General features: G+C 37.3%; 4 protein-coding genes across 6 annotated transcripts in view; 1 reads left to right on the forward strand and 3 right to left on the reverse strand.

The window, feature by feature from the left end:
- Positions 1-2,506: 2,506 nt before the first annotated feature.
- On the reverse strand, positions 2,507-11,566 carry rbm5 (RNA binding motif protein 5). Of its 3 annotated transcripts, none has more exons than XM_028002390.1 (25): positions 11,408-11,566; positions 11,121-11,168; positions 9,483-9,657; positions 9,248-9,403; positions 9,073-9,142; positions 8,599-8,672; positions 7,817-7,900; positions 7,566-7,626; positions 7,144-7,209; positions 6,894-7,054; positions 6,697-6,794; positions 6,510-6,597; positions 6,356-6,424; positions 6,145-6,211; positions 5,644-5,738; positions 5,409-5,562; positions 4,612-4,706; positions 4,342-4,521; positions 4,095-4,235; positions 3,926-4,012; positions 3,648-3,839; positions 3,488-3,562; positions 3,302-3,402; positions 3,074-3,203; positions 2,507-2,979 (listed from the first exon to the last, which is right to left on the reverse strand). In XM_028002390.1, exons 2-25 carry the CDS (start codon positions 11,135-11,137, stop codon positions 2,854-2,856), a joined length of 2,562 nt encoding a protein of 853 aa, XP_027858191.1. In that variant the 5' UTR covers positions 11,138-11,168; positions 11,408-11,566; the 3' UTR covers positions 2,507-2,853. The 3 variants fall into 3 exon arrangements, with proteins under 3 accessions (XP_027858191.1, XP_027858193.1, XP_027858190.1); XM_028002392.1 differs by having other exon boundaries at positions 3,926-4,009; positions 9,248-9,406; XM_028002389.1 differs by having other exon boundaries at positions 9,248-9,406; positions 11,408-11,565.
- A 1,748-nt stretch (positions 11,567-13,314) lies between these two features.
- Positions 13,315-14,906, reverse strand: brk1 (BRICK1 subunit of SCAR/WAVE actin nucleating complex). The gene is made up of 3 exons (XM_028004012.1): positions 14,711-14,906; positions 13,888-13,970; positions 13,315-13,805 (listed from the first exon to the last, which is right to left on the reverse strand). The coding sequence occupies exons 1-3, from the start codon at positions 14,826-14,828 to the stop codon at positions 13,779-13,781; spliced, it is 228 nt and encodes a 75-aa protein (XP_027859813.1). The 5' UTR covers positions 14,829-14,906; the 3' UTR covers positions 13,315-13,778.
- A 1,268-nt stretch (positions 14,907-16,174) lies between these two features.
- gpx1a (glutathione peroxidase 1a) lies at positions 16,175-17,538 on the reverse strand. The gene is made up of 2 exons (XM_028003752.1): positions 17,256-17,538; positions 16,175-16,889 (listed from the first exon to the last, which is right to left on the reverse strand). Exons 1-2 carry the CDS (start codon positions 17,478-17,480, stop codon positions 16,539-16,541), a joined length of 576 nt encoding a protein of 191 aa, XP_027859553.1. The 5' UTR covers positions 17,481-17,538; the 3' UTR covers positions 16,175-16,538.
- Positions 17,539-18,918: 1,380 nt separating this feature from the next.
- tex264b (testis expressed 264, ER-phagy receptor b) overlaps positions 18,919-22,979 on the forward strand; it is a 35,825-nt gene continuing 31,764 nt past the window's right edge. Inside the window, exon 1 of the mRNA XM_028003751.1 lies at positions 18,919-19,387. Within this exon, the coding sequence (XP_027859552.1) occupies positions 19,136-19,387 (252 nt within the window). The 5' untranslated portion in view covers positions 18,919-19,135. The remainder of the gene's footprint in view (positions 19,388-22,979) is intronic.

Below are 22,979 nucleotides of genomic sequence, written 5' to 3' on the forward strand. Positions count from 1 at the left end.
ATTCTGTAGCATAAATGAACCAAGATAAAGTGGCTCTGCAGCGCGCATTGAGCAACTCTCACTTTTGCGCCTTTACTACCTGCCTGAAACAGAATCCATTTCTGTTCGGGTGAAAGAGCGAATAAAGCGCACTAAGAAACAATCTGAAAAAGTTCCAGCTCTGTGCTGCCAGTGAGTGATCTAGCAGCATTATTTTTTTTTTTTGCAGTTTTCTCAATGTTGACGGGTTTTTCTCGGCTAAGTCATTGCTGAACAACTGATGGGTAATTACAGCAGAGGTTATAATTACCTCTGTCAAATTATTTACTGATGCAGGAAAACATGACTGACGAGAAAATTAGGAACAAATGTAATGTGTGGCAACTATACAATAAAACATAACATGTAATTTATTTATTTATTGCCTCCAGGAACCAAAATAAAATCACTGATATTCTCAAAACACATCTGAAGTCACCTGCCTCAAAAAAACGGTACTTTTAGCGGCCTCTAGGGGTCAGTTTGGTATGGAAGACCAAACGTAGAACAGTACAATAATTTAAGAGTTGTTAAATATTTATATATCTGACTATCAAAAAATATATATACTAATAAAGTCATTAAAAAACATATAATATTCTATAATTATTTATAGATAGTATATTCAGATCTGGGCTGCACAGTGGCGCAGTTGGTAGCACTGTTGCCTTGCAGCAAGAAGGTCCTGGGTTCGATTCCCGGCCGGGGTCTTTCTGCATGGAGTTTGCATGTTCTCCCTGTGCATGCGTGGGTTCTCTCCGGGTACTCCGGCTTCCTCCCACAGTCCAAAAACATGACTGTCAGGTCAATTGGTTTCTCTAAATTCTCCCTAGGTGTGAGTGTGTGTGTGCATGGTTGTTTGTCCTGTATGTCTCTGTGTTGCCCTGCGACAGACTGGCGACCTGTCCAGGGCGTACCCCGCCTCTCGCCTGGAACGTAGCTGGAGATAGGCACCAGCAACCCTCCCGACCCCATTAGGGACAAGGGTGAACAGAAAATGGATGGATGGATGGATGGATATTCAGATCTAAAGTACACAGAATAAATTCTGACACAATCTGTTCCATAAGTGGGCATATTGATACAAGTTCCTTCACAAAAATCAGTTTACTGTGGGAAACATATTGATTAAACAGAATTTCATAAAAATTCAGAAAACAACTCCCAAAAGAATCTCTGTGGGTGCCCCTTCAAAATGTTTTTTCTTCTCATGCTCATAAATGAAACAATTAAAATGATGAAAAATATGTAACCATTAAATATTCCAAATTTTAAATAAACACACAAAAACTCATCAGGGTTATTTCCATGCTAAATGACTGGACTGGACTCTTGGTCCTGTGAAACAGAACAGTTTCTGCTGTCCTCCTTAAACAAGCTGAAATATACAGATCACACTTTCCTCACAAATGTTATTACCTCTGACTTTTAGTCACTCATCCTGCTTCATGTGAAGAGTAGAAAACCTGACATGTCTTGACTTTTCCCTTTAATCTGCTTCATTTTGTATTTTCACTTAAAAAAGGTCTTTCTTTAAAACTTATATGCCAATCCATGCTAAGCATAAACTTGTTGGACGTACTATAAAATGTGTGAACTGCTGAACCTATTTTTGTTTCTCACATTCTTTAAACTTGTTTGAGCTGGTATGAACTGGATGAACTGGACAGACAGATAGCAAAAGGAATCTTTGTTGCTTAATTCGGCTCAGAGAAAGCATGTCCACAGGTTTTGCTTGTGCAAGAATGAAAATGAAAACCTTGGTTTCACACTAGTGTGCTTTAAAGTATACATCGATTCAGAGAGAAGCGCCAATTCAAGTGAGGAGAGAAGCAACAAAACATTTCACCCTTGTGGGGCTGTATTTTTTTTCAACAAGGTTATGTGTTTTATGACATAACTCTGATATGTTGAGGAACCCTATTTAGTTCCAATATTTCCCTTCAGCACATCTGAACTGACGAATCTGCTCTCATCCTCGACAATAATCCATATATTGTCTAAAGTCAGGGTGTGAAGTGAACATCTTAAATTTAATTAATCAAGAATCTGGACCCTTGATCTACAAATGAAAAGTAAAACTTAGCATTTTTTTCATCCAAACATTTTCCTTCCACTTAACTTTTATTATGCTAATACATCACTGCATTCCCCCGTTTCTTCAGCAATAACATAGCAGCTTAGCCCATCTGTGAAGTGTCTCAGAGTATCCGCTGAATAAATGTCAAAGAACCAGTCTTCCATTAAATGTCAGCCACAATCAGAGTTCTGTGTTGAAAATCCCTTTCTATAGGTCTTACTCTAATTTGATAAACAGAATTTTGGTCTTCATCACCTAATCTACAATATTAAAATGAGTCTTAAAATACCAGAAGTAATGAATCTTAACACGAATAATAGATTCACTGTCTGAATTGAATTACTAAAATTGAACTTTGCACCAACTTTCAGCTGACCTCTCATAACAAGACTCAGTCTTATGTAATGATCCCAATTTTGATCTTAAATTTTATTTTCTTTACATTTGACAAGATTTTGTATAAACTGTACAGTCATGCAAAGACAAACTTAAATCAAAAGAAGAAAAAAGACAAAAACAGCAATGTAAAACAACAAAAACAACTGATTATGCATATGTACAATTTATAAATTAGATCCTTTGCAACTTCATGTAACTTTAACAAATCTCCTCTGGTGGTCCATTTTGTGACAGTAAGTTAACCATTATGTGTCATACAGAGAGTGGATTTATTTAACAGGAGTCCATTTTCTCCTCTGCGATAGTATGGCTGATATTTCACAGATGACACCAACGCAATGAAATTAGAAAACAAATCATTCCAATTCTGTGAAGCGGGCGAACATGGCTTTCCGGACTGCGTCTTTGTATGTATCTGAAGCAGACAGAGTGTAGTTGGTTCCCTTGGTGCCAAGTCCAGCTCCTTTAGTTCTCAACTGTGCCTGCAGAGGAAAAGGACACGCATTAGCACGCTTTACAGTAATTAATGCTGCTCAGCGAGATGGAGCCCATTATCTCTAGCTTTACGGTGTGTACCTCGATCGGAGCGGTGATGCCCTGCTGGTTGCGGCCAAGACCTTTCCCCTCCTTCCAGCCCATGGCCTGCAGCATCTTGTTCCCAATATTATCACTGGTAAGGCCATCTTTAGTGGGCTGTTCATAGTTTCTGCACAGGTAAAAAAGAAATATTACATTTGTATAGTAAAACAGACAAAAAAAAAAAAAGTACAATTTGTGTCTTGAAATACACAAAAATGCTCTTACACGACTGGTGCTGGCTGGTTGAATTTCTTCTTTTTAGGCACTGGTGGTTCTGGAATGCCGTATTTTTCTCTTCTCTCAGCTGCTCTGTCCCTGTATTTTTGCTGATGCCAAAAATATATATATTTAAAATTAAAAAAAGGTCAAAGTAAGATGAATATATCCAAGCATATGAGTGTATGCTCAAACCTCTGTTTCTTTCCTTTCCAACTCTTCCAGCTCTGCTTCACTCATTTTAGATCTGCGGAGAACTTCAAGGTTTTTCTAAGAGAAAACAGATTTTTTTTTTTTAGTTGGACTGTTGAAATTTGAAACAAATCAGCCAGAAGTCAGTAAGTTAGGGTGATACCTTGTGAAGGTCAGACAGCTGCTGATGTCTCACTAAACCCTCTTTGTTGGGGAACTGTCTCCTACACAGCAGACAGGCCATCTTCTTCCAGTCTGTCAGTTTGTCCAGACTCAGGTCCCCGCCATCGGATTCTCCTCCTGCGACTCCTTCCTCAGGGTCACTGTCTCCACTGTAGGCTGCCACCAGGCCACACTAACCCACAAACACAGAGCGAACGTCCCATAAAAACCAGATAACTCGGAGGCCACACCTAATGAAACTCCAGAAAGAGGAAATACCTTAGAAGAACTGGCAGAGCTTATAGGAAGTGCTTCCTCTTCAGCGCACCTCGCAACCTCTTGCATGAGTCTGTCTAGACCTACCTGCTAAAGAATCATTCAACATTTTTATCGAAATTTGTCAAATATTACCCGCTTGGACGTTTACTTGTTGAATCTTATGACATACCTTCTTCTCAAACAATGTGTATCCAGCATCAGCTGCTGCTGCCTCCTTCCTCTCTTCTTGGCTGATGGGCTGAAAGCTACTTTTGAAGTTTTCTTTCTGCTTATTGAGACTTTTAGCCCACCGTTCCATGTCTTTAGCAATCTGAAATATTTAAAAATCAAAGTTTAAAAACAAAAACAGTAATAAAACAGATAAAGCTAAACAGAACAGATAAAAAGTGCCTTAAAGTGGGATTTGCAAAAAATACCTGCTGTGCAGTCTTGCTCTTTGGTTTCTCTTTTTTCTCTTTAGGCTCCTTGTTGCCTCCCGCTGAGCCATTTGCTGTTTTATCATTCTGCCCAGGGTTTATGTTGCCTGAGGCCGGTACATATGTCTGTTTCTCACTATCCCAGTACAGGTACTGCTGAGTCTGAGTGTTGTAATAATACTGAAACATAAAGCAGTGATGTAAAGAATCAAAACATTATGAAATCTCTCCAACCAAACTGGCTGATATTAAGGATTTTGTGTTACTTACTTGTGAATTTGGGTCGTAGTAGAGGCCAGTCTGAGGGTCGTAATAATAGCCAGAGGACTCATCATATTGATAGGTAGATGTATCAGGAACAGAACCTGTTGATTATGGAAACATCAAGTTAATACTTGTTAACAGAATCCTGGTAAGCACATTAAAAAGTTGTGATAGAACCGGTTTAGGATATTTAGGTTATTACTGCTGTATAAGACACTAACAAAAAGTCCTAGAAATTAAAGAGTCATCAGAAAACCTTCAGCTTAATCTACCTTGACTGGTGACTAGTGGACTTAGTTTACCATCTTCAGTATCGCTGAGGCAATAAGTCAGAGAAGGTACTTATAGGAAGCTATGTTTTCTATAACACATTAAGACATTTCTGTTGTTAAATGGGGGTCAAACAGATAAGACTGGGTCACTACTGGCATTTACTGATAAGATGCTAAAAATTTGTTTCGTGTTTCAAGATAGCAAAACCCTGTTTTCCATCAGTTGCTTTATCACACAGTGTGACATCCTCTCGGTTGCTAACATGAATATTCAAAGCAGGAAGGCTATAAACAAGTATTATAAATAGCTGTATCTTTTCTATCAATACTTCAAAGAGTAAAGTCAGAATCAGCTTAAGTTTGCATTCAACTCTGGTCAGGGCCTCCATCTGCTAGATCAATTAAACCTACCAAAACCTATTTAAAGGAGCTCAAATTTTCCTGAAATCGCAGTTTTAAAAAGTAAAATAAAAAGTCAGATTGTATCATTACAAAAAAAAAAGTATATTAAAGCAACACATTTGTCCATACCACTGGTGGACTCCCCCGCTGGTCCAGCAGCTGGTATTGCACTGGCTCCATTAACCTGGGCAGCAGCTACAGCCAAGGCAGGCAGAGCTACAGATTCAACAGCTGGAAGTCCTGGCTGAGGTTTTGCATCCAGTTGCTGGGCAAGAGGCAATGCCTGGAATTAGAGTTTAGGGTTTTTTTAGAGGTTGATATTGTTTTTCAACTTTATGTAATTCATTACAATCGATAACATTACCTGTACAGCAGGTGGCGCAATGATATGTGGTTGGTAGACTTGTGGACTCTGTGATATCACAACAGCAGCAGGAACCAGCTTTACACCTGGAGCAGCTAAGACCACAAAAAAATCCAATTATTACAGCATTCTGAGTAACTAAAGCTTTAAAGTGAAGTAGAGCAGTAGAGTGTTGCTGTGGTATGTGTACAAAAGAAGATGTCCTGTAGTTTTTAAATGTGTCCCTGTTCTACCACAGCTGAAACAAACATTTACTTCCACAACTCTGCAAAACTTCATAACATGCTGAGGAGAACATTCATCCATTTGAATCAGCAGAATTAAAACCACAACATATTTAAAATATGCAGGACAGCAGCTTTTGAAGAGTTTAGCTAAATAGTCCTGTTCTACATAAAGTAACAGATTTAGTCTAATTGTGAAAAAATGGAATACTACAATTAAGACAAAAGTTAAAACATTACACATTTATATGATCTAATGTGAAAAAAGGCAATTTACCTCCTAGGATTCCATTTCCCTGACAAGTACTGGCTGCTGTTCCTTGATGAAAATATGTCTGGTAGTCCTGTAAAACATCCAAAGCAAATGTATAACTTACACATATGACATTCCCATTAATCTTAGACTCCTACAAATAAACTCTTTTCTACATATATAAGTGTATTTTTACTCCAAACATTTGGCACTGAATGTACTTCGTTGAACTAACCTGTGACAGAGGAGCGTAACCTTCCTGCAGACAGGCATACTCTGACATCCCGTCTGAGCTCTGCTGTGGCTGGAAGGTGGAAAACAGATCATTAATGTATGATCGCAACAGCTGCAGAAAAAATAACAAGGAACTCTGAGAAAAATGGGCCAACCTGAGCTGAGGACCACTGTGCTGCTGCAATGGCTGTGCTGGCCACAGAAAAAGCACTGACACGATTCCCATCAGGCAATAAGAGGTCCCTAGTTGAGACAAAAGGTTAAATTACTTTGTGTTCAACAAAAGTGGTAGTTCCATAAATACAACTAAATGCCTTTTAATGCATTACAGAGATGACTCACTTTCTAGCACTCTTAGCATAATCCACCCCGATTGTTTTCCCATCCAGTTTCAGTGGAGGTTGCAAACCTTGTAAGATGGTTAGCAGCTGGGAAGCTTCCTGCAAAAAGTTGATATCAAATTTAAAATGGTACCTTTAGACCACTGGGTTGTGATTTGTTTTGATAAATAATTTGATATGTATCCAAGGTTGTTTTACCAGAGGGGAGGACAGCTGAACAAAAGCAAAGCCTCTGTTCTGGCCCGTTTGCTTGTCCTTAATAAGGCGAATGTTATTGGCTGACAAATTGGCGTATGGTGCCAGCGCTGTCAAAATGGCGTCCACCGTGGTCAGAGGAGCAATGTTTCTCAAGATGATTGCTGTAAAAGATGACAAGGATTCACTTTAAGAAAAGCCAATCGTGGATAATCGTTTTAGCTTTTGGATCTGGAACAACAAAAGCTCTTACTGTCTCCATAGAAATCACCAGTGGGTTGAAGTTCAGGGAGCCCAGCGGCATTGCCCGCTTCACCGTCTGTTAGGAGAATCAGAGAAATAAAAACGGCATGAACATAACCTTTAATGATGATTTAAAATAACATTAAAAAATTATGTGCTAAAAACCTGATGTTTTCAGCCTCAAAAAATATAGATTACACCATGAGGGTCAAAAATTTAAGGGAGCTAATACTAATACTTCAAGGATTACTTTGAAATATTGGACTTCCTTTCTCGCTTACGATGGTTAATTGTCTAAACCCAATTTAAAACTGAAAATACTTTTAAGATTGTACAGTTACTGTAATAGATGTTGTGCTAAACCTCAACACTTTCAGCCCAGGCTGTGCGGATGTCTGCAGTGGTTGGCCTCCTGCTGATTCAACTACTTACCAGCTTTAGCTGCTCCACACCTGAAGCACTTCAATCGCCTCCGGAAATTGTACAGGCCACACTGCAAGTAACCGTTCAAATCATTTTTATTAAAAACAGCTACTAAAGCCCGGAACAGAGCTGCCGCAGACAAAAGGAGGTCTACTTTGACGCTAAACCAACCTGAGACACAACTTGAGCTTTAACAATTGTACCAGTGCAGAAAATATTGGATTGGACTGAACAATGGTCAAAATCCGGAGTTTACTTACAGTGTTGCAGAGCCAGTCTTCATACTTGTTCCTAGGGTGACTGTAGTGCATGTCCACAACTTTGCCTTGGATGACCAGAAGTTTCTGAAAGAGGAAACAAAAATCACTCAAGAGTTCATGGTGGACTAATATCTAATCAATTGGGGCAAGCAGTGTTGGAAGGGAGAGAATGGGGAGAGGGACCCCCAACAGACAGCCTTTGAGTTAAAGACAGGCACATGATGTATAAGTGAGCATGATGTAAAGAAGTTTCTTTAGGTGTTTGGGACCCGCGTGCCCAGACTAGGCTGGAGCAGAATGTATAATGTGATCCTAATAGACACAGCTGACAGCTAAAAAAAAAGACAGAAAAAGAAAAAAAAAAAAAAAAACATGAGCTTTTCCATTAAAAAAATGAAAACATTTAAAATTCCCATCTACTGAGGACTTGGGCGTAAAAAAAAGATAACACTTAAGTCATCAAATGGACACCAAAATTTAAACTAAAAAAACAAAAAGGTGTGCTCATAATCTTAAATACAGAGCTCACAAAATGTGTCTGCTGTTTAGTATCAATGCTAATAGTAGAACTAAACACTTTGTTAATGTAAGAAGGTTTCAGATCAAAAACAAATAGACATCTCTGGTTATATTTAAATCAAACTGTTTTGATGTGTGGTATTCATTCTATGAGTTATTTTCCTACAGTTTCCACACTTCATATTCAACACATTCTGGTTGCCTTTAGAGTCAATTCTCCAGATCCCCAAGATTAAAACTAGACTTGGCGATTGTGAAGCAACCTGATTGGTCTCCATCCATCTGGTAGCATCTTGCAAGTGATAAAAGTCCACGAAGGCGAAACCACGGCTTATACCTAGAGACAGCATTCAAATATAGACGGGAGGTGTGTTAGTTAAGAGTCCATGGGCATATTATTCAAAGTCTTCCACAAACTGCTTCACGACCCAGGCCAAGTTTGGTACACAAAAGGCCACTCCTTAGGAGTTTTACCATAGCAAGAAATCCTGCTGAATACCACACTCTTAGAGTGGGTCAGTCAACTGACTTCAATAACTAGTAATGCCGTACTTACCTTGAACAGATCCACAAAGTACTCAAACAGTAAGTCTTGCATCAAAAGTTTTACATCTGTTTGTGTCACACATCTCTCTCCTATGTGCTATGGGAAAATGGGTCTGAATGGAAGCAGATTGGCCCTATGGTCAAAGCCTGGGGGTGGGGAGTTAAGGGTCCGGGGTTCCTCTGGTTCTCACCTGTTCTCTTTTTCATCAGTCTGACATCTATGGGCTGGGGTCCCTCCAGTTGGTCAATGGCAAAACGAATCTAAATTATACAAAAAAGTACAATTTACATAAGGATTCACTGTATCTTAATAAACATTTATTTACTCAAACTAAATATGCAAAACTGATATTCAAAATCACTTACATCCTCCTCAGTAGTGTGAGAAGATAACCCCCCAAGCATGATGGTCTTACTCTTCCTGTCATCCCCCGGTTCTCGTCTGTAATCCTGCTCTTGATAGTCACCGTCTGAGTGATAACCATCTTCTGATCGATCACTGTTCCGCCGTTTCCTCTCTCTCTGCTTCAAAACAAAGCCTTAAAGTTTAATATTAGCAACCAAAATAAGAACACAAATATGCAGGTATTTGAGCTCTTACCTCAGGGCTGTCTCGTGGTCCTCTACGGTCTCCATCATAACGATCACGCCTCTCTTCACTCCAGCGCCTGGAGTTGTGATCTCGCTCTTGGTCTCTGTCCCGTCTGTCTCGCCAGTCTGGATCATCACGGGATTGCTCTGAACCGTATCTACCACTACGCTCAGTCCGACTGATCCTGTAAGACAGCAGAAAAAAACATCATTACAACAATCTACATGACTATTATAATAAATTAATTCATATCAAAACAAAATGCTTTAATAAAACTACTGTTTTCCATCATTTAAACCATAATTTGTGTGTCAACAGTCTCCAGCAAGTTTAAGGAAACACAAAACATTGATAATCACACATTGCTAGATTTACACCATAGTTCTTTACATGAAAGTGGCCATTAGTCAAGCAGTAATATAAAAATATGGTGGTAGAGCTTACTAAGAAGTTTATGTTTTCACCGACACAAGACCCTCGCTCTGACCTCAGAAAAGCTGAACCGCCCCAGCTGCAGTTTACTGACAGATCAGAGGAAGGAACTGCTTTTATCAGGAGCACTGCACTGCTTAGAGCAGACTATTTCCCCCTTAACCAGAAACAGTTCTTTAACAATCACATGCTGGGGCGTGCTGTGGTGGCGCAGGGGGTTAGCATGCCCCACGTTTGGAGGCCTTAGTCCTCGACGCGGACGTCGCGGGTTCGACTCCCGGTCCCCATGACCTTTGCCGCATGTCTTCCCCCTCTCCTCACCCTCCTTCCTGTCTGCCTACTGTCTAAAAAATACGAGCCACTAGCGCTGCAAAAACTCTTCGGAGAAAAAAATTGAAAAAAAAGAAAACCAACAAAAAAAAAAAAACAATCACATGCTAGCACTTTAGACTAAAAGATGTTTAGCACACATTGTGTGTATAGCTATACGTCGACCACACTCATTTCCACTTCTTTGATATACTTGATTTTTGTGTGGACATTGTCAGCTTGACCTGTGATTTATCAAAGACCAGGAGCAGCAGGCTTGTCTTTGCAGGGTTATGCAACCACATTTAACCTTTTTATGTGTATAAAGACTCTTGCATTATCTGATTGGATGTAAATACTGAGTTTACAACTAACACAGTAGCTCAACTTATGGGTGTTCTATGGCATCTGGTACTTCTGGCATTTTTTACATTCAACTCGATTTTGGTGGTGGCTGGTGATTGGTGGAAAACAATGAATCCCTACAACATCAGCAACACATATGGCTTAAGAATTATAGTAGTGCACATCTTTTAATTTCTGACCAGTATTTACATGCATTTCATTGAACATTCAACAATTAATTTCAAACTAGGCCTCGACATTAAAGGGGTCTTAGCTGAAGGAGATTTTTTAAAATACATCTATTTCAGATAATGAGAGGAAATAAATCTTGGCTGACCTAGCATATCAAAAATAATTTCCTTACGAGGTAAAAATGTTAGCATTGACGCCCTTCGATGCTAGAACAAGGACATACCTTTTTCCGCTTTACTACTGATGTAACTTCGGCACCATTTTACAATTGAGCTTATCGTGAACGGTCGTTCTCTAGAATGCAAACACTGAATCCCATCTATGTTTTAATACCACTGAACATAAGAAGAGCTTTCGGTTGAGGCTTACCTCTTATCAGCACCCATTTTCTTAACGGACTTTTCGCTCCTGCAAAATCTACAGGAAAGAAAGAATCTGAAGTTTACTCATTGTTCCCTTCCCACAACCTGTCTAGATATTTCTTATTTAATTTAAAACACATTCATTCACAAACGCATTTGTTTTCAAGTTAAATGAATGCAGGGAAACCATGGTAAAACATAACATGGAGCCCGAATGTTTGTTGGGAAAGGACAAAAAAACACGACGTCACCCAGTACAGAATACTGCTCTACCCAACAAATAAAACAACTCACCGACGTATATTCCTTTACAACGATGCTCTTTTAATAATTACTTTATAGCAGAAACATTTAAAAAATTACAAGAAACAAAACTCATTTCACGTCGAAAGGCTGCTGACGACACAGACAACGATGGAACCTTCTTTATCCCAAGATGCACTGGGGCAGCATGTAGCGTAGAGGGGTTTATTATTCCCTGGTAAAGTCTCGCAGGCAGTCATTATAATCAGAATATCAGTTTTAAAACTGCCATAATTTTGTGACTTACATTGAGTCGGTATTTTATTCAATACGCGATTTTAGAGAGCGTTAAAACCCGGATTTACCCGTTTCATTCCGAGACAAAACACTTTCGCTAAATGGGTTGCGCTTTGGATTTTGCCTGCAAGTCAAAACTGTGGAAAATGATCTGTTAACACGGCGCCATTTTGCGAAAGCCTTACTATTATGCAATATTTACAGAAGAATGTTTGTGACCTTTTATAGCCAGAGAATTTAACAATGTTTATATGTACCTTTTTTAAGAATATTGCTGCCGCGTCTAATGGATTCAAGTTTCTCTAACTGATTCTTTTGTTCTGGGTTGTCATGAAGTAAATCAGGATAATTTGATATAGATATATATATATATATACTTCTCAAAAAAATAAAGGGAACACTTCAAGTGTTAAACACCTGTTTAAGTGTTCCCTTTATTTTTTTGAGCATATATATATATATAATGAAACCAGTCTTAAAATTAACCTCCTTCACTCCCATCAACTGAATGAAAGGCTTAAACAGTGTTTTATTTTAATTAACGAATAATTTTCTCTATTTTTACCTCTAGATCAGGGGTCTCAAACTCCAGTCCTAGAGGGCCGCTGTCCTACAGTTCTTAAATGTGCCACAGGTACAAAACACTGGAATGAAATGGTTTAATTACCTCCTCCTTGTGTAGATCAGTTCTCCAGAGCCTTGCTAACGACCTAATTATTCTATTCAGGTGTGGTGCAGCAGAGGCACGTCTAAAAGTTGCAGGACTGCGGCCCTCAGGGACTGGAGTTTGAGACCCCTGCTCTAGATGATACTACTTTTAAGGAAGACCCCACATATGGTAGTCCAAGACATGAAGTGTTAAAATTAGACCTTTTTTTTAGTTTTCACTAACAAAATAAAAGATTTCCTAAGCACAAGGTTCTTGTACAGAATCTGTTTGTGTAGAATAAATCTTTCTCTATTTCCTTATTTCCCATTGCTGTAGATTAACTCTATCCAGTACTGACTTGTTATACAGAGAAATTTTCATGAGTCAATGTACTTTAATACCAGATAACAAAAAGCATTTGATTAATTTGTTTTTCACAAATTGAATACCATGTTTACTTCACCACCTTCTTATGTGTCTGGAATAAAGATATGATGATGTTTTTTAACAATATAAGGAGGAGGGGCTTTTTTTTCAAATAAATGAATACAGTTTTCACACAGTGTTTTCTTAAATGTAAAGTACAAAACAAAAAACCTTTCACCATTGTATGCATTTTAATTTTTCAAACTAGAGTGCATCAAAGATGGTCTACAGCTGTTAGCTGTGTGCTAAACAGGAAACCGACTAATAAATGTTGACTTCAGAATCAGCAACCATCCTGTGAAGTTCAAGTTGAATGCAAGCAATGGATGCAACTATGGATTTTAACTCTGTATGTGGTAGCTGTCTGCACTGTACTGTACTGCAGCATTAGAGCACTAGTCATATAAATGAATGATGCAAATCATTTGTCGAATATAACTGTATACGTTGTTCAATTGTGTATCTTTAAGAGTTGTAGATGATGCCCACTTCAGACTGTTTTATCCATTTGAGTTCTCCAAAAGTCTTCTTGATGAATTTCACATATATTTAAGCTGTATATGGCTAAACAGAGATGAAACATGACAACTGTTCATAATTTATTACAGTCTTTAAAGTTTCATCAACACTAAACAGTTAATGTACAGGCAAGTTTTCAATTAAGGTGACTACACAATTATTTGTTCAACTTGGCACACAAGAATGTTCCCCTTTTTTTCGATTAATTTCTGATTTGGTAATGACACTGTACACATAATGCTTACAGCGAAAAACATCACTAAGCCCCAAGATCTGTTGAAACCAATACTTAATTGAGCTTAATTTTTTTTAACAAATAATGATGTTTGTGTCAAACAGACCCATATATTGTATACAAATGTGTCATGAGAGAAAAACAACACAAACTTTCAGCCATATAATATAAAAAAATGGTCCACATGATCCCCCAATAAGGATGGTGGAGTCCAGCACATTTAGTCCAAAACGCTTTAGGGTGGAGGGTGGGGAAGTAGTTTGAAGATGTTTTCCCATGAATTCCCATGATGAGATCTAGGTCAGGGTCTCTCCTTTGGTCACCTGTATTAAGATACAGTTTAGTTTAATGGTTAGCTCCCTTGGAGTCAGCCAAGCACGAAGTCCATTTGATTCCTATACTTACTCTGGCCTCTATATATTCAATCCTTCTCTCCAAAGCTGTTAACTTTTCGTTGAGGGTGGCCAGACGAGACCGACAAGACATGTCTGTGAGGATTTTTAATGAAATACGACGTTAAGGTTATTAGTATGCTTAAGATGCAGATATTTGTCAATCAATGTTAATTTTATCACAATCCTGTTCATTTACAAAGCATAATCCCCAAGAGCTGCTCTCCCATATGTTTTAGAGGTGTTCATGCTCCCAGAAAGATGAATTATTGGATGGATTACACTCCTCAGTTTGTCTTCAAGTTTCATTGCTATATCCAACTTTACATCTCTAACCACAATGCAAAATGTAGGACAGGACCTCTAGACTTAAGTTGTTGTACTTGTTTTGTTAATAGTAGCATCACATCTATTATTGATGATGTATTTATCTGGACTAAGTTGTGCACGTAACACGATTTCTAGAATAATACGACCCGTTAATGAAATGTAGATACAGCTCTAGCACATCAGCTGTTCGCTCAGTAAACACGGCCGACTAAACCTGTAGAACCTGTTTAGAAAATATTACGCTGTTACACTACCGTACTTGCGGAATTTTAAAATTAAATTTACTAATAACCTTATGTAGATAATATTTTATCTACTAAATATGCTTTAAATGTCCTAAGAAAAAAGGAAGCTGGACGCTAACAGCTAGCTGGGAGTGGCCATTAAAAACATCATCATTGCTAGCAGGAGCTACATAGCTAGCTCAACTAGCCAACCTGATCTTTTCAATCAAAGTTTATACTGTAGGATGATCACATTCAAGACTTCGTTCGCTGAAATCTTACCAAACGAGTTGAGGAAGTCAGCAATTTTCTTAATGCTGCTTGTAATCACTTCTATGTACTCCCGATTTGCCCAATCTTGATGAATCTCTCTCTGTACGGGATCTTCCTGGCCAGCCATGTTGGATGATGAGAGGCAGCAGCTCCGCGTATCCTTCAAGCAGGAAGCATCGATCAGACGGCTGTCCCTTACTACTAATGTCTGCACAGAACAGCGAGAAGAGTTCAAATCAATGGGGATGTTTCACAGAACCCAAACAAGGGATTAAGTCAGAATTCATCACGCTTATCTCGTATTTTATTAGTTTTCACGAAAGGAAGTAAGGAAATGACATTACTTATTTAAATGTGGATATTTTTTTGGCCGACGCTGGCCTTAATTCTTAATTTACGCTTTTCCATTTGAACAAAAACCTCAGAGCAAGGATTTTCTAGTATGACTATAACCACATTCCTTCTGTTGTTTATAAACGTGCCGGCCACTTTATTAGGTACATCCAACAGGATCAAGTGTAAAACACAATCCAACCTACCATTACTCAAATTCAACATTCAGGAAGATATTGGGAACACTTCATACATTTTTGACCTTATGAATATGCCAGAAATGGTCACGTTCAACAAACTAGTTTTGAGATGATTTCAGCCTTGTGACCTGGATTATCAGAACGGTCTCTGCACCTAAAGTAATTTTAATAACTTCCTCAGTGTTTTTCATTGCTGATTTAACATGAAAATACTGTAACTCTATATAGGAACTCTAGTCATTTCAATGTAACTATAGTCACTGACATCTATGTGTGACTGCTCATTTTCATACTAGATATGAAATTTTGGCCCATGCATTTGTGAGTAATGGATCTACTTAGACCTCTGTAGCACGGTATAGCATTTGTGTAAGAAGATAAAATTTATTCCTACATTTATTCGAACCTGAATTCATGAATTATGCTTTTGTGAAACAGTCCTTGAATTTGTTTACCGTTGTACAGAAAGCACCTAATTATAGATTAACTCATAAGAATTTCTATATTTTGTCCAGAACAGTAAGTCATATAGAACTGAAAGTACAAATTAGTAGTAGCCCTTCTGAAATTAGGACATAGAGCCTCACCCTAAATTCAATTACACAATTTGTACTCCGTCCAGAAGGCAGGTCAGAATTCAATGCAGGACCTTCTTCTGTTTTTGTTTTTTTTGTGTGTGTGTATTTCAACTGCATTAATTTTGTCTGATCACTTTTAGAGTTCATTCTTACTTTACTATATAATTTTTCCTTTGTTGATAAATGTCTCTTGGTTTGCTTCCGGTTGCTCTTCAGCCCTTTGCCCAACTTGTTTTTAATGTGATTTCAATGTCAGAACTCAACTTACCTCTCTATCTAGGGTGTAAATAATTTACACATCACTTTTTTTGTGCTCATGAATTATCTATTATATATTAGTTATATATGAAATGCATTCAGTCTTTTTGTATAAATTACATTTTATTCAAATAAAAAAAAAATGCTCACATAAAACATGCACATTTTCTCTTTTCCCCAAATAGACATTGTAGTATAGACAATGGTAAAGTCAGACATTTACATCTGCATCAGAAACTTCCTACACAAAATGGTTTCCAGGAGTCTCTTCATTAAGTAAATGGGTTCAAGAACCAAGAGTATAACACTGAAAATATCACAATGTTTGAAATATGTTTTGGTTAAGCTGTTAGCTGGGAAAACTACATAAAACACCCCAAATAGGTGTGTCTGCTGATAAGACTTTCTAAGAGGGAGGGGTCGCAGCCGATATTTTCAACAAGCAGCCGTCGAGTGTCGTAGCCCATTTTACTTAATCCTCTTCAGCAACTCTTTAATGTCTCCCTCGAGATCAATGGTGAGAAAATTTCTGCTGTAGCGCTTGTATGGCTCACCGTCAGCACCAATCAGGAACTTCTCAAAGTTCCAGGAGATGTCACTCCTGCACACAGGGCTCCAGATGATGAACTTTGGGTCATTCATGAGAGACACAGCATTGTCGCTGGGGACCGGAAGTTTCTCCTTCAGATAGACAAACAGGGGGTGGGCTTCACTTCCATTCACATCCACCTTTTCAAGAAGCTGAAAGTTTGGTTCAAAGCCATTCCCTGGACGGACGTACTTCAGGGATCTCAGGATTTCATCGTTCCTTGTGTTCTCCTGTTATGCATAAACATTAACATAATTATAGATGCATTGAAATGTAATAGAGAAAACTGAATAGCGGTTCTGTGTGCATTAAAAACTAAGAGTAATAAAATCAATTCAATACATAGGTTGCCTCATAATATAATTAGGTGAAATTTGAAAGCTTGTGGAAGTAATTTTAATTCTAGGATACACTGATCTAAAAAAAAAATCAACTTATAGTGGGCAAGACCTTCAGATAATACATAGAACTCGGAGGATATAATAATGGATGGATTCTTTTTTGCAATTGATTGCCTTTACATACTTAAAAAAACGTTCTGAATGCACGGTTTTTGAATGAAGATTGAAATTCATTTACAAAAACGGAAACCTTACCTGATGTCCAAACTGATTGCAGGGCACACCCAGGATAACGAGTCCCTCGGCGGAGAAGCGAGAGTGAAGCTCGTTCATCTGCGTGTAGTCCCTGACTGTTGTTCCTCAGAGGGACGCTACATTCTCAACGAGAACAACTTTCCCCTTCAGTGTGGATAAACTGAAGGATTCACCGGACAACAGCTTTGCTGTCAGGTCGTAGAACCTCTTAATATTCCCAGCCATTTTTTTTGCGACTTCCTAAAAGTTGGATAGGGGCGTAGTGAACTTTCCTGTCTCCTGTCAACAAGTCTTAATTTACTCCACCCCACGGTTTAAGAGAGGCGGGGCCACTATGTGAAGACGTTTTTTCACAGGGGACCTTGAATCAAATAGGCTATTAATGTCACCTGGAAGTTTGATTTCAGATCTGGAAATACCAAACTAACACACAAAAGTTTTTTCAACATGCCTAATTGAAAACGAATTAAAATGCGTTTTAAAAAAATGTAAAGAATATGCCACAAAGATAAATACCGTTACAAAACAAATGCAATATTTTTTCTTCTCAAAGTACCAGTTCCATTTGAACTAGCTTTCAAAGTATTGACATACACCACATTCCCAGAAGTCCATTTGAGACATTCCAACCTTATATTCCACAGTCAACTGTTAGTGGTATTGCAATAAAACGGAAGCAATAGTAACTTGGACAGGAAGTGGAAGGCCATGTAAAATCTCTCAAACTTGTTTGACTAGAGTCAAACCTGATGTCCAGACTTACATCAGGTTTCAATATTTTATTGATTTTCTTAGGGAACACTTTGGTGCAACCTACTTTGGTGCAGTTTGTGTCAAAAAAGTCAGTCATTTGAATTTCTCTTTTAGACAGCAATATGGCACCTATGAATAAAGGTGCCATATTGGGCTGAAGACATACAGAAATATGGCACGCTGTGGATTAAGAATGGGATTTTACTCAAGCTCATATGAGTATGAAGATGCAACAGATCAGAGCATTTCATACCCAACATTTTCAGGTAAGAAACAACCAAAACTATTTTTTTTAAATGACCAAAGAGCAATTATATATGTATATGTATAAATGCAATCAAATATCTTTGAATATATACTTTTTACCAGTAGCTGTCATATTTGAATAATGAACTGTGGGTGCCTCGGGTACCTTCAAATTTCCAAGCTGAAAGTCCCATTTTGGGGAACACTGTTTTTTGTTTTCCAACTTGGACCTCATAAAATCCAAGTACAAATTGGACACACTATTACTCTACAATCTACTTTTTAATATATCTCTTTTTAAGATCAATTAGCAGTAGATAAATCAGTGTCTGACGTTTATTATTAATATTAAAAATTATTTACTCTAGATATTTGTTCTCATAAGAAGGTCCCATAAAATTGAAAATGCCATAGGCCTATATAATAATAATAATAATGGCGTGTTATTTTACAATCAAATGTTAGGTAAATCAGCAGCCATTATAGTTTGTTTTTTTTAACCGCAGTAAACGCAAACAGGAAGTTATCGAGAAAAGAGGAATCCCTCAACCGTGTAAATTTGAGGAAACTGCTCACAATCTACCCAACAAAATAATCCCCTCCCCCAGCATGGACTGTTGTTTCCTTTTCAAGATTTGAAACTGTCACCTCCTTCACCCCTTTTTGTCGGCATTAATGGTACTTTCCAGGAAGTCCTGTGCAATGTGTAATCCAGTGTTTTCTCTGGTCTTTGTGAACAAATATACGTTGTGTAAACGACGTATTTGTTTTCTGTAAAACGACCAAACACTTTGTGACACATGGCAGCTTCTTGAAAGAAATAACAAATAGTTTAGAGTTCGGCAGTAGCTGAATAGCAGTACCTGCTCTTCGGAGTTATCATGCCAGACTGCTTCTGTCTGTGTGCGGTCCTACTGGGTCTCCTCATTTTAACATTAGCAGGTTGTATATTTTATTCAGGACTCTTAGCGGATATCACTGTGAAAACCTGCTGTCCTACCTTTAATAAGTTAACTTTCACCTATAAATTCAAAGAAGGCGCATATAAAGACAGCGGGGAACTTTTAAAGGAGGCTCGCTGTATTGGACTTGGACTCCCATGTCTTGGAGTGTTTTATGAAGACCCTAAAAAGGTAAACATTATTTTTCCAAATTCTTAACAAAAAATGCTGAATAAATGCACAATATAATTTTTTATACAGATAATATTGTGCAATGAAGTGTACGGGGAGGACATAGATTAGGACATAATTAGTTCACTACTTGGCCACTAGATGGCGATAATGCCATTCTTTACAAAAATAATCCCTCAACTTTAATGATTTAAATATTGTGATATTCTATAGTTTCTTTATTATTTCTTCTCACATTTGATATATAAACCGAAAAAAGATATTTACAAAAATATTTTTAAGACTTAATTAATTCTCATTCATAATTTACTTGCCAAAACTTGATATAAAGTTGTGGATTTAATATAGCAATTGTTAATGTGAAAATATTTCATATTTGAAATGGTGTATATGTTTGAAGCTTATAATGCTGAGGTTTTTATCAACGGGGAATCTAGTTAAGTAACTCATGACTTATGGTTTATATGTGCATTTCTTAATTCATTTTGGATATCAATCGGAACATCACAGGTAAAGCTTTATTATTGTCTATGATTATTTATTCTTTTATGTTTTCTTTTTTTGTGCAAAATTATCTGAGTAGAAAACAAAAATGGAACATGCTATAAGGCTGGGATTTTGTTTTTTTGTTTTATCATCATTGTACATATTGTTTGGCTGTAGTGTGCCTTATGTATTTTGCTGTCATCAAAAAGTTGCCTAAAATTTCTAAATTAGAAATGTACTCTTAAATCATGCTGTATTTTATTTGACGAAAAGTTGCAGACTATATTACTGGATGATTCTTTCAGCAGTAACAGCATGGAGTGAGTCGGGCACAAACAAAAAAAAGGCTGATGTGAGATGCACAGGATACATCTAAGTGGCTAAAGTTATGTGGCATATATGCTACCACTGTTGTTTAATTTTGCATGTATTTTTCAAGGAGTAAAGCAACTTTTCTGGTTCGTTTTGCTGAAAATATACCCTAACAACAAGATGGCATACTAATCCTATTAACCTGGGTTTTTGCAGTAACATTCTGACAGGTAATTTGGATATATATCTTCATTTTTCTAAAGGAACTAAACTAGAATAATGCTGCAGGAAGCTTGTGTCAAAAATGGGAGCAATTTCATAAAATTAACTAGCAGTTAAGAGGCCAAAGAATATTGCTAAATATTTTAATTCCAAGAAGATTATATGTCAAACTTAGAATACTTTTAACCTTTGTAAAATAAGATGCCTATTTTATTTTATTTTTTAAAATCCAAGTTAATTTTCTTGGATTAACTAAGAAATTGAGTTCATAATGTTAAAATAATCCCGTAAGATTTGACTTCCTGATGATCTCCTGCTTTACATGTTGCTCTTTTTGTAAACTTATTTTTCACAAAGTTTGAGTTAGTAGGTTAGGAGAAAATAATTATAAGTTTTTATGCTTTATTGGTTCTTCAGAATACTGTGGTGCTGTTTCTCATGTTTTAAAGGGAGTCCAATATACTTTTATTTTATCAGACTACCAAAGTAATAAGGAATTTACTAAAGTAGAGTATCTTAAAATAATTTGATCAAAATATTTTCAGATTGAAACTTCTGTTATCACCTGAATTGATGTTGAATATGATATGCAAGTGATTGTCCTACCCATAGCTCTATGTTGCCACCAGCTATACTGAAATGATATCATATGTAATTTTATGGTAATGGGCTCAAATAATGGAGATTATATTATTACAGATACACTTTGAATGGAGCAATTAGAATTGCCATTGCAAAATAGATTTGCATAGCAATTAGGAAATCATTAAATTGCAGTTAATATCATCTTAAGAGTTTAAAAATGCAATAAAATTCCAACATTATGCATCTTTGCCTGTCTTTATCTTGGACAGTTTTATGAGGAAATACCAAACATATTTAAGCTTGAATTTAATCCTTTAATTCTCAGTTTCTAGTTTTATGTATATAATGTTGCCTTTTAATTTGTAGATCTACCACTCTTAATAAATTAGAAGTTATGCAAAAGGAACATTTAGCATGGTAGCCATGGACACTCGTATTTATTGCTTCTGAAATATGGTAAGAACTGCAAGAATGACTTGAATCCATTTGAAAATCATTGAAAATATTTGAAAATTATTGGCTACCAGAGAGCATAGAAGAAGCCCCTAAAGACCTACATGAACCAAAGACAGTTTGTGAGAAAGAATGACTCAAAATCATACTTGAGTGATTTATGTGATTAGTTTCTCCAAGAAGAAGACATTGACATTGCTGAAATTGTAATTCCCACAAAAGGCTTTTTCTACAAAGTATTTTAAAAATTTCAATAGATGTATTTAATACATATTGCTTCTGTCATTGCACTTTACTACACATAATGTATGGACTAAATTGTTGAAATTTCTTCCTATGTTTGAATCACTTGGGGTATTACCAACATTGGAATGTGACTCATTCAAAAAGAACCTTTCAAATTTACATCATTCATGTTGTAATGGTCAACATAATGAAACATAATGAAACCCTGAAAATCATCAAGCCCAAGGCCATTTATGGTTGAGGTTGACCTGTTCTGTTAAGAGTAGGGAAATAAAAAAACAATTCACAGTGAAATAAAAAAGTCATGAGTCAACTAGAACCTTGGTTATATTCACTCAGCAAATTGTTTGTCAAATGTGTGAAAAACATTTTTTCATTGCTAACTGTTAGTGCAAAATTGATGACACTGCCAAAACATTCCATACCAACCTGATGGAATGCAACCAGAGTTTAGAGATGAGCTCTTCCCAGCTCTGCTTCAAAATGCCTTTGTTATGCTCTTCCTCTTTTTTCCGCCCTATCCCCAAGCTTGCAATTAGAGCAGTGGGTCCTGTTTCCTCTGCACGGTCACAGCCAAGTCTTGATCCAAGTTGGAATAATTGTCATAATGATCTCGGCTCATTAGCGTCTGAGCCTCGGGATGCCATTCAGTGGCCGCACTGCCAACCCCGGAGAGAGTGCCCTCACACAGGAGCACTGGTATTTGGTGCCTAAACAGGCAGATGCTGTCCGCTGATCTTTGCTGCAGGAAGTTCTTGTAAAAAGTGTAGCTGAAAGAGGATACGTATATGTGTGTGTCTTATGCTCAGTTCTCACTTTTACCTTGCTTAATCACTTCCTTTGGAAAAACAAAATACCTCGATGAGAACTTGATTTGGTTCTAAAATGGTTACCATGGATACAGGGCTTGAACAGCTCTCCTGCAAACACCCAGCTTCACATTCGGGGCTCCACTCACTAAAGCTTCTCCAATCAGCCTCTTCACAGCTTCAAAGCCAGAAGGGGTTTCTGGGATCCAGTGTGTGTACTTCAACTCTACCTTTAAGCCTCGAAGTTTGAATCCAGGTGTTAGAGGAAACAGTTTGTTCAAGAGTAGTCTAGGAACATTAAGCACAAATATTCTACACAATAAATGCTTTCTTTGACTATGTGTACACCAATGAAGGAATCTTATATTGGATAATTTTATTAAAGACGGTATCTCTAAAGTATTAATGTTAAAGTAACATATCCAGCGAAAATATTCACACTCCGTAACTCCTGAGACATATGTAATGTCAGTTTGATG

The sequence above is a fragment of the Xiphophorus couchianus genome, chromosome 20 (assembly GCF_001444195.1).
Source record: "Xiphophorus couchianus chromosome 20, X_couchianus-1.0, whole genome shotgun sequence".
Classification (NCBI taxonomy): domain Eukaryota; kingdom Metazoa; phylum Chordata; class Actinopteri; order Cyprinodontiformes; family Poeciliidae; genus Xiphophorus; species Xiphophorus couchianus.

What these genes read in the sequence shown, in the direction of transcription:
- rbm5 (XM_028002389.1), bottom strand. An exon ending in TATGCTAAGAGTGCTAGAAA is followed by an intron (nt 6,598 to 6,696) that starts GTGAGTCATCTC and finishes TGTCTCAACTAG; the next exon opens with GGACCTCTTATTGCCTGATG. An exon ending in CACAGTGGTCCTCAGCTCAG is followed by an intron (nt 6,425 to 6,509) that starts GTTGGCCCATTT and finishes TCCACCTTCCAG; the next exon opens with CCACAGCAGAGCTCAGACGG.
- brk1 (XM_028004012.1), bottom strand. Translation starts at nt 14,828, where the DNA reads ATGGCTGGCCAGGAAGATCCCGTACAGAGAGAGATTCATCAAGATTGG. An exon ending in TGACTTCCTCAACTCGTTTG is followed by an intron (nt 13,971 to 14,710) that starts GTAAGATTTCAG and finishes AAATCCTCACAG; the next exon opens with ACATGTCTTGTCGGTCTCGT. An exon ending in TTGAATATATAGAGGCCAGA is followed by an intron (nt 13,806 to 13,887) that starts GTAAGTATAGGA and finishes ATCTTAATACAG; the next exon opens with GTGACCAAAGGAGAGACCCT.